The 11,445-nt window shown below is 37.1% G+C and overlaps 1 protein-coding gene across 1 annotated transcript; it reads left to right on the top strand.

The window, feature by feature from the left end:
• Positions 1 to 720: 720 nt before the first annotated feature.
• tor2a (torsin family 2, member A) lies at positions 721 to 7,031 on the top strand. The gene is made up of 5 exons (XM_053480410.1): positions 721 to 878; positions 2,251 to 2,516; positions 4,097 to 4,272; positions 4,470 to 4,597; positions 5,428 to 7,031. Exons 1-5 carry the CDS (start codon positions 734 to 736, stop codon positions 5,670 to 5,672), a joined length of 960 nt encoding a protein of 319 aa, XP_053336385.1. The 5' UTR covers positions 721 to 733; the 3' UTR covers positions 5,673 to 7,031.
• Positions 7,032 to 11,445: the final 4,414 nt, after the last annotated feature.

The following is an 11,445-nucleotide window of genomic DNA, read 5'->3' as shown; positions in this document are numbered from 1 at the left end:
CACATCAAGCAACAGATACTCCCCAGACTGGAATTATATCTGTTGTCTCTATGACTTATGTGATCAGCTTGCTTAATGCCTGATTGTCATTAACACACTACAGGCAATTTTGGAACGCCAATTACCCTAACCTGCATGTCTTGGGAAACCGGAGTACCCAGAGGAAACCCACCAAGTAGGGGAGAACATGCAAAACTCCGTCCATACAGACTCAAGGCTGGAATTAAACCTGGACCCTGGTGGTGCGAGGCCACAGTGCTAACCACAAAACCACTGTTATTATCATATGAATACCAATAATCACAGATCTGTGGATATAATACAATATGTGTGTCTCTTGATGATAATAATATTAAAAAATGGTTTTAGTCTAGAGTATGAAATCCTATTAATGTATGAATAATTTTAATTCATTAGTTAGACAAAAAGTGTTTATTAAAGTTGTATTATTTTAACACCACATGATTTCCTTCACCTCTTAACTGACTTCTTATCTTAGACTTTGTAACTGGGTGCCAACGTGTAGAGTGTTTACAACCCGACAGAAATGCAGTTAGTTGTGATAGAACATTGTATTTTGGGTATTTAGGACTAATTTACTCCATTCTATATTTGTATTTATTTTTCCTTTTTTTTTTCATTAATTTCTTTTAACTGAAGCTTTATAATGTACTCAGTTTGACAAACATGGACGAGCGCCCCTAGCGGTTAAATAAATCCTCCACATCTCGCCATGGATTCGTGGTGTAACGGGGTTATAATGTTATTTACAATTTTGTTGATATATTGTTTATCCATAAGTGATAGTTTTGAGATGAAAACGATATACTGCACCATAGCTGACAGCTGTGACTGCGACTTTAAACCAAACATACAAGGTAAGAAACGTACAATGGATTAATACAGTATTTTTTGTTGAAGCTAGCTAGCATGCTAACACAACTGACGCTGTATAATGTGACAGTTTGGCTAGCTTTTTGCTAGCTAGCTAGCTAATAAGACAGGCTTGCTAGCATCACACTATAAAGTACTGTAAAAAATTTTAAGTAATAAAAATGCTAGTGCTGTATATGTACTGAATAATCGATTTTGGAAGTGGATATCTGGACTGCTAGGAAATTGTAATTCATTTGTTCTTAGTAGCTAGCTGGGTAATACATGAAGCAACTAGTAGGTAGCTGGCAGTTTTAAAGAGCTATTTATGTTTTGTTACTCGTGTCTAGTTGACCAAAGACTTAATAAGGAATAAATACTAAAGGCATACAATGCTAAACCTGGCGGAACTGATTGAGCTTATTCATTCGTGCTAGTAATGGAGTGCACAAACCAACTTGCACCATCGACACCTTTAACTGAAAAACATCTTTCATAAACCATTTGGTACAGAGATGTTTAAAAATATATAAGTGAACTTTTTCTTTTTATTTGAATCTGTTCACGCTAACATTGTCTTTTTTTTTTTGCCTCTGCCATAGTGCTCTCTGTTCCTAACATGTCCAGTAACAGAGCACATTATTCTATGTGTTATTGAGATTCTTAATTTAATTCATAAATTTTAATTGACCGATCAAACAGAACATATTTCTAAGAACTATTTGAATCCACTGCATTAAGTTATCTTACGTTTATCATTGTTAAAGTTATAGTAATTCTGAAGCCTATTCCAGAAACACTAGGCTCAAAAGGCCACAATGCACTATTGGCATTCACACATCCACATTAACGCTTAGGTCATGTTAGCATGGCCAATCCATCTATGTCGATCTATGATTTTGGAAGTGAAAGGACACCCATGTGGACATGTGAAGAACATATGAAACTCATACATCCAACTTCAGGATTCAGCCTTGATACTGCTAGCCAGTAGCAGTACCCACAGCACCAACACTTTTACAAATTTGCCCACCCTTGATAGACTGAACAGACCTTTAAAGATCCCTGAACCCCACATTAATATCCGCTATAGTACCATATGGATTAGGTCAGGGGTAACTCAGCAGTTAGGTTGTTGGACTACTGATCAGAAGGTTCCAGGTTCAAAACCCTAGTACCATTAAGTTGCCACTGTTGGGCCCTTGAGCGAGGCCCTTAACCCTCAACTGCTCAGTTGTATAATGAAATGACTAAAATGTCAGTCACTCTGCATTAGGGCATCTGCCAAATGCTGTAAATGTAAACATGTATCTGCATGCTTCTGTTCAAAAAGACTAAATAATCTATCAATTGCTGTTTATTTTTTCCTTTGCACAGGCTTGGAGTGGGACCTTTATAAAAATTTGTACGGACAGCATCTGGTGCAGGATATTGTGTCCGAGTCAGTGGCGAGCTTCCTGCAGAAGCAGAATCCATACAGACCCCTTGCTCTTTCCTTTCATGGAGCATCGGGCACTGGAAAGAGCATGGTGAGTGCCATTCTGGCACGCCACCTGTACGGCACCTCGATGGGCAGCCCTTACATCCATCAGTACGTCCCCACACTGCACTTTCCACTCGCAGACCGCGTGAAGCAATACAGGGTATTGTGTTTTTTTTTTTACTTTTGGATAATTTTTCACACACATTTTTGTCAGGTAAATATGGTGGACAATTACTCTGGTAAAAATGAAGCCACACACACAAATTTATAATCAGTGGTTATATATGCTTCATTGAACTCAGAATTCTGATATTTCAGATACAGCACTGCCCATCTACAGTCTGAATCTTTTTCAGTGTTTTTATGGAAGGATTTTGAATGCATGACGACTAGCTAATGTACACTCAGTCAAAAAAAGGTCACACATTCTAATATTTTGTTGAAGTGCTTTTGCCTTGATCATGGCACACATTCACAGTGGAGTGGTTTTGCTAAGCTTACGCAAAGTCACAACATTTATTCGCTTCCAGAGTCGCATTAATTCCTTTGTAAAATTTTATATAGATGACAGTAGAGTTAGCCTGCTGCGTATGTCTTCTCCAGCACATCCCAAAGTTTCTTAATAAGCTCAAGATGTGGATTCTGTGCTGGCCATCCATGTGTGAAAATTAAGTCTTGTGCTCCCTGGACCCCTCTTTCACAATGTGATCCTGATGAATCTTGGTAGTGTCATCTTGGAACGTGCCCATGGCATCAGGGCAAAAAAATCTATTAATGAAAAAAACCCTATAATTCATCCTATTCAGGTAGTCAGCTGACTTAATTTTTTGGGCACATAATGTTGCTGAACCAAGACTTGACCAACAGAAGCAACTTCAGATCATAACACTGCCCCCACAGGCTTGTATGGTAGGCACTAGACATGATGGAAGCATCACTTCTTCTGCCTCTCTCCTTATCATGATGCACCTATCACTTTGGAACGGGGTAAATTTGGAGTCATCATAACCTTTTTTATTGATCCACAGTGTATTCTTTATGCTTCATAGCAAACTGAAGCCTTTTTTTATTAGCCTTACTGATAAGTGGTTTTCTTAAGGCTACACAGCAGTTTAGTCGCACTCCCTTGAGTTCTCTTTTGTGTGTGTAAATGCTCCGTATTGTGTGTTTAAATGCTCTTACTTTCACTATTCACATCATGCTCATTCAGGACCACATTTCTTCCTCAAGATGATGGTTCACCACTATCCATCCAGGTTTTAATAATGCAATATGTTTTTTAACAAACTTTTAGTCGTTTCAGCAACCTCCTTAAATGTTTTCTTTTCTTGATGCAGGGAAATAATTTAATCCTTCTGAAACAAAGATAGATCCTTCCAGCAGGATATGTCTCCTGACATGGTTGTTTCTGTGAAATGAGAAGCTGCTTACTGCTTTAGTTAGGGTTAAATAACTTGTTGCCACCTGAAACATACAGTATCAATCACTGGAGTAGTTTATCAATGGAAGGACTTGTACCTATTTGCTTGGTTTAATATAGATAGTGGCCTTTTTTTGGCCAGGCAGTGTATGTGTGAAATATATATAAGCAACCTATTTTTATTGATACAACATTACAGTATTTAAAAAAGAAATATTTCTTTCAAACTATTTTTGTTCACCAAGTGATTTTAAGTATATTCACACATTAACTCAGCACTTTCTCCCCCCACTGCTATTCTTTTTGCTGTTTGTACGCAGTCAGACCTGAAGCACTGGGTACAGGGGAACCTCACAGCCTGTGCTCGCTCTGTCTTCATCTTTGACGAGATGGAGAAGATGCCACCTGGAGTGATTGATGTTCTGGAACCATTCCTCGGGCCTTCACATGTTGTTTTTCAGACCAACTACCGCAAGGCCATCTATATTTTTATTACGTACGTCTCCATGAGTGCCTCTTTGTGACATCTTTTTGCAAACTTGAGCATAATACAGAGAAAATAGTTGAGAAAAATAACAAATCTGATTCAAAATTGATTTATTTGTTGCCTTTTTGATGTTTTGAACAGATTTTTTACATTAGCATAATTGTGAAACCTGCTTTTCTGATATGATGATACTTTGCTCCATTTAGTACCGCAGGTCAGGAAGTCATTAACAGAGTAACCCTGGAGAGCCGACAGGCAGGACGAGACAGGGAGGAAATTCAGGCAGAGGAACTGGAGGAGGCTATTGCAGACGCTGTATACAACAATGAAAATAGTAAGTATACAGTATACAGAGATACAAAACATACTGGATGTGTTTTCTTAGGTTTTTAAATAAATGAAGGGAAAGAACTTGAGGTTAGGCTACACTGTATTTTGTTGAAAAACAGGTACATAATCCTGAAACATCCTGAGAGCCAGAGTTTATATTGTAATACTCTTCAAATAAAAAAACAATTACACATATTTTTTGTAAATTATTAAAGTTATAATTGGGGCATTGGTAGCGCCATTAGGTCTCACCTGACATGCGGAAAGCCTGATTTTGATTCCCACAATGCCCCAAACCTGGCCACTGGATGCAGGGCATATTTGGTGCTGATTTCATGCCCAGAAAAAAGGTAGGGTTGCATTAGGACACCCAGTGTGCCAAATTAAATGTACGGATCAGATGGTCCACTGTTGCAACCCCTTAACAGGAGCTGTCCAAACATCAACAAATCAAGCTTATAATACTTATAATGTAATGTATATTTTCTTATGAACATTCATTAAACTATGTTGCTACTGTTGCCCCTTGTATATTCTGCAACCTTTTTTAGAAAATTTTGCTGTGTGTAACAATACAAGTATAAATAAATATAATCTGCTTCCTTAACACACGTATTCATTCATTGATTAAGTCCCACTCTAGATGAGGTATTGTTTAAAAATGCAGACATGTAGGGCACAATTTATTTTTAAGTTGTGATTCAGGATGTGAAATATAAAGTGTGTTACTACAGTCTTAGAAGCAGGTTGCTGATTATTAAAAATGACTTTAACTTGTAGATAACATTTATCTGGTTCATTTTATTGAGCTCCTGAATGAACTTTGTTCCATAGGTGGATTCTACCATTCAAAAATAATCTCCGAACATAGAATAACTCACTTTGTGCCCTTTCTGCCCTTGTGCCGGCGACACGTGGAGCGTTGTGCCCTGCGGGAACTGTGCCAGCGCGGCGAGTGCCAGCGCAGAGACGTGGCAGCTGCAGTAGGGGGCGCCATGTCCTACACACCACAGGATGGGCAACACTTCTCAAGCACCGGCTGCAAGCTTGTACCTGCTAAAGTCAATCTCTTCCTATGAGCCATGGGATTGATGCACATGGACATAACATGAACTTTCAGACCAGCTGGTGTTTAGTTGCACCTTTGCACAGGAGCAGATTTTGCTTTTGGAAGGACAGTGGCTTTGAATGAACTGGCCCAAAAAGTACAATTTCAAAGACTGAATCAAAGATGAGTTTACAGGAACTAAAAAATGCAGGGTATTAATCAGTGTGTAAAGATGCAGGTAAAGGACCTTGTAAACGAGAATTGTCTCTGTGTAAGAGAAAGTATATCAACAGCTGCTCTGTGTGTACTAAACAGTTATGTTGCTGATCGTTATAAGCGAACAGATGTACAGAACTGCAGTCAGCTGACTAGACAGTTGGTGATTAAAACAGAGTGACTTTGTCTGGATGCAAAAATTTTATAGCTGACTCTGTACATTGTTAAGTGTTGGTCAGGCTAATTAGCAATATTATAGAAGGAATATGGTAATTCCATTCCAAAGTTTGGACACAACTTATCAATCACTTATGTATTATTTTATTAGTTTTGCCTTATTTTAGAATACGAGAATTTATGCATTGTCCAAAAACAGCTATGTACCCGCCAATAATAACAGCCCACAAACAGCCTATAAACTACATTTGTGCTTTTTACATTTGAGGATCGTTCTTACAGATTGCTCTTTAGAAATACCTTCTACCATATGTCTAAATAATCTTAAGGATGTCTTTAGTCAGTTTTGTCAAGATTTTTGACTGGTACTGAAGGATCAAATTTGAATTCTACTATATTTTACTGTGTTTTACATGGAGTACAAAAATTGTTTATACTGCTCTAAAGTGAGATATCACTGTTCCCATTTTGTTCAAATTTCCTTACCTCGTGTATAGAAGTAAAGATTATGGGATTGTTAATTTCTGAATGCAATGCATATTGTGAATCATTGAGGTAAGATAAGTTAGGAAAGGTATTTAGTTAAACGGTCTGAATTGTCATTTGAAATTGTTGGGCCTCTGTCTTATTTGTGAAAGTACCAATTTAGCCGTTGACACTGCAAGGTTTCAGAAAATGCTAAAGCATCTAAGATTTGAAAGGTTAAATTGAGACTTTTAAGCCAAGTGTGTGGAATTTTATTCTTGAAATATATTGATACAGGTTTCCATCCATTGACAATTCTGAACTCTAAAGTAGTTTTTAATTAATTAATATTGTGACATATGTAGAATTAGGTTAAGCATTTAAAATTATCATGGAGGTTTGTTTGTCATTTTATTCACACAAAGAATGATACTTTTCTGTTGCTGTTCTCTGTATTATTTATTTGAGCGTAATAAATTAATGAAGAGGAGAAAGAATTCTGTAATGTGACATTAAAAACTTAAAAACCGTTTTCAAGATTCTCTACAGATGTGTTTAATTTCTTCATTTTTAGAAGCTGTTTCCCTTCCCCTTCACATTGTCATTTTGGATTGTATGACTTTCTTTGTCCTTTACATTTGCCATGATTTAAACTCATAAAGACTGGTTTAGTTAAGATGTGCTCCATACACACTATGTACAGTGAGCCGAAAAATTTATTCAAACACTATTGGTGCTGTTATTTTGTATTTGCCTAAGTTATGAAAGTCTCTTTGATAAGCTCACAGTTTTAAATAAATGTTCTCCCCAGACTCAATTTCTTTCTTGGCCCAATTCAAGTTTTCTTTCAATGACGTGTAATACCCCAGTATTTCTTGAAGAGAAATAGCTCCATATTTCACTGTGGTTATGGTAATTTTTTTATGTGCAATCATTCTTTCTCTAAACATGCTGCCAAAACTTGCTATTTAGTTTTATCTTTTGTGCCAAAAGGTCTCTGATTTGTCTTAATGCTTTTACACATTGGTCTGCGTTTATTTTTTTTTAGCAGAGGAGTTTTTGTGGTAAAGTTCATTGTGTAATGTTATCTGTTTTTTCAGGTCATCTTGCATATTTTTTCAAGTGACTGCTGGCTTCTCTCTTACCTCATTTATCTTCACTCTATGTGCAAGTTATGAAAACCTGCACAATGCACCTGATGTCAGGGACAGTCAGTTTTTCTGGGACAGTCCATGATTTAATAAATTTTCACTTGCATATTAGCGAACCAATTGTACTCGTCTGTTGCAAGACTTTGCTGTACCTTGTAGGTTTTTCCATTCTCCTAGTGTCTTATCATGATTGTCCCAGAGAACTTTAGAAATCTTGTTCTGACTGACCATGATTGTTGCATCCGATTTTTCAGACACCAGGTGCATACATTTAATAATTCATTCATGCAATATGTATATCTAAAACATTATTTTTTTTAGCAAAACCTTATGTTTAAATACTTATTTTATGATCAATTAAAAAAAAAAATCTCATTTATAAGTCTGAAATTTATAAATGCAGTAAAAGAACAGTTTTTTAAAGGGAATATGTTTGCTTAATTGTCTACTTTGGCTGGTGCTACAGGAAATTAGTGATTTCTCAACAGGAAATGAAGAGGTGTGATATGTTGTGTGGTGGTGGTCTTATGAGCTTAATATTTAGGCTGACTTAAAGCTTTTTATAGAAGGACCTATACAAAAGTTCCTTAGCAGAGGATAAAGTTCTTACAAGTTAGCTTTTCTCTCCATTACACCTGCATACAAAAGCCTAGCATAATACCCACTCTGACAACTTCATCAGTCCTCATCTTTATGTACAGGGAGAAAGACCGCAGTGAAGCACCTCACTCTGAATGCCCTTTCACCTCAGGGTAGCGTTTAAGGAAGGATTTTCCAATGTTGCAATGTCCTTATGAAAAAAAAAGCTGGCTGGGATAATACCACAGTGACCCCGGTCCACTTCTCCACACTTGGTTTGACCCCCATGCCCTGGTTCACACGCTCTCCAGGACGGCTGTCCTCCCCTGGCCTCTGGCCCGTCCATTCACACACCTCACTCTTCCATCCCAAATCAGGTTTAAAAAGGCACCTCACCACCTCCCCCCAGCAACAATGGGCCACAGCTTTCTCCTCAACATCTGTGAGTTCCCCTCTGTCTTCTCATTTTCTCCCTAACCGCTCCATTATTAGGTCCCTTTCACTTGTAAATGTGGCTGGTCACAGCGCTGATGGTGCTTTCATATGCGTGGCCGAGGTCAGGGGAGAGCCAGTGGCCGGCCAAGGGGTGGGACAGGGGCTGGAGAAGGCCCTGTGTGGCCCAGGGAAGAGAGAGTATTGCCACAAAGAAGGAAATCCTTTTGAGGTGCAGTCATTCGGGACGGTTGGCAAAGGCAACTTTTGCTTCCCTCAGTTAAGAGCTGTGCAATGGCATAAAAGTGTGTTCTCTCATCTAGGACACTAATACACTGTACTGGATACTTTCTCTTTTCATCAGACAACCCAAAAGTGGTCATTAAGCAAGGATGTAAAGGCCAGTATTAATTTAGCCTCACATTGAAATGTTTACACTGTATCTATTCTTTGTGTGATCTTTGGGGGATTGTATGCCATTTCGTTTCTATTCTCAACACAACAATGGGTGGTCTTGGTGGCAGTGCAGTCTCCAGGACAACAGGTGAACAAAGGGTGAAGGGAGGAGGGAATGCTGGGAGAGGGCTAGAGGAGGCAGTCAGGATGCCCTTGGCCTCTACGTGGTCAGTAGGGGATATGGGCCTCTCAAGGACATGGGAGAAAATGACTGTCAAAACAGGTCTCTCTTCCCATAGCCCAAAATGATTGATAAGTTTCTGCCCCTGAGAGAATCCGTTCAAAAAAAAAAAGCTTTGACATTGTCACATTTCTCTCTTTCCAGATGATATATTGCCTCGTTTGCTCTCCGTAGAAGTTGCAACGATAAGAGCATCCACTTGCACAGCAGTAGGCCAGAGTGGCTTCTCATTTCAGCTCACTAACTCTTTGCATAAAATGAGGTCGTAAACCTTTCAAATCAGCACTGCTAGTGCTGGAGAACAACATCTGTGATGGGGTTCATTCTTGTTCATATTTTGTATATGAGTTTGTGGATGAATAGCTTTAGGAGACGGGAGTGTGAATGTAAGAAATAGTGCTATGTGCACTTGTTATAATTGTCACTCCAGACAATACACACACACACACACACACACACACACACACACAGAATTATACATTTGCACTAACTGCTATAAGGAAATTACTTTGTAACAAAGTTTATATGTATACAATATACAATATAAAATAAATAGACAATATTTAGATTTTGTCATATGTAGTTTATACCTAATTTGTATTTGGAATGGTATTTCAGTTTGTTTCCAAAATGTGTAATGAATTTGTATTCCAGAAACTGTAAATATTTTTTTCTATGCTAGATGATCTTAAAATATGTTTAAGATAAGATGTTTAATATTAAAAACTACTCTATTTTATGGCCTTAAAAATGACTTAGTGTTTAATAGTGGTGCTTTTTTTATAGCTTGCTTGTCATTTATTATTAAATAAATAACCTGAAAAAGGCGCATACATAATATACCAAAGGTGTCCACCTTCCAAGTCATGTAGACCAACAAAGATATACCTTTCCCCGTTTTGAACTACAATTCCATCACCTTCAGGTTTCAGGTTTTGGTGATTAGCTGAATCAGGTGTGTTAAATGGAATAGAATGAATGAACTGCAGTGTCCCATTGCTTTAACAGGGCCTGGAGCATCACACTATAGCGCGCCTAGTCATTCCTGGACTGTATATAAAGGGAGGAACCAATGTAGTGTGGAACTGTAGCATGAATTTTAGACGGGCGAAAAGAAAGTGGGACACAGGAAGCAGAGCTAGGGCGTATATAGCACCGTAGCATATGAGTGGGTTATTTATTTATTTATTTATTTATTTATTTTTGTGCTAATTGTGTCTTGGGGTCATTTTCATTTCATGGTGTATTTTTATATTTAACAGGGTGTATAATTTCATTTATGGTCATTTATTAATATTAGTATGGATTTAATGTTAATAAAGCTAAGTACACAAATGTACAGTCAGCTTTATTGTACCTCTATTCAACATTGTCTCGGTAGGCAGAATGTACAATTAATATTTTATTTTGCACCCCATTACATAAATTACAAGAATAGAATAAAAATTCCATATGCATTATTAGAATAAAAAGATGACAGCTTGCAAATTAATTCAGAATATTTTAATGATGATACATTTGATTTAAAAAATCATCTCACACATTTGTAGAAAAAACACTATATGTATATGCTCATTTAAAATTTTAAAACCAACTCTGAAAATGTTACCAATATATGAATTGGTCTTATTTTCCCCCAACACATATATCGCTCATTGACCTAGAAAATCTGTTTATAATACAACTGTTTATTAATTAAAGTAACACCTTTACTACAGTTAAAGTTAAATTCCTTGCCTTTTAAATTAAATAATAAAATATTTGCACATTGTCGAATTATGTTTCATTGTCCAATATTTAATTAATAGCCTAAGTAAAATAGCTGTAAAATAATTGTGCACGTTTAAAACATAGACTAATGAACCCATTTTATTAGCGCCATATAGGCCATTTTTTGTCCTATTTGACCAAATGATCTGACAAAATTGTGCAAGCTTAATCTGCTTTAATCCGATTGTATTCACACGCCCATTTTTGTCCACTTAGATACTTTCTCCTTATACAATGTCAATAAATGTGACAAGAGTGTTAAATCGCCGCACAATAAAACCCACATATTGTTTAAATGCATAATTGTTATAGGCCATGTGCGTTAATTCATGCAATATAAATATATAATAAACTCAACATGCAATGAAACAGAACTG

The sequence above is a fragment of the Clarias gariepinus genome, chromosome 21 (assembly GCF_024256425.1).
Source record: "Clarias gariepinus isolate MV-2021 ecotype Netherlands chromosome 21, CGAR_prim_01v2, whole genome shotgun sequence".
Lineage (NCBI taxonomy): Eukaryota > Metazoa > Chordata > Actinopteri > Siluriformes > Clariidae > Clarias > Clarias gariepinus.
This window is presented reverse-complemented; position numbering and strand designations above follow the sequence as displayed.

Excerpts from the sequence above, each read along its gene's own strand:
- tor2a (XM_053480410.1), top strand. The coding sequence starts at position 734 with ATGGATTCGTGGTGTAACGGGGTTATAATGTTATTTACAATTTTGTTG. Across the intron at positions 879-2,250 it reads CTTTAAACCAAACATACAAG|GCTTGGAGTGGGACCTTTAT; the intron begins GTAAGAAACGTA and ends TCCTTTGCACAG. Across the intron at positions 2,517-4,096 it reads ACCGCGTGAAGCAATACAGG|TCAGACCTGAAGCACTGGGT; the intron begins GTATTGTGTTTT and ends GTTTGTACGCAG.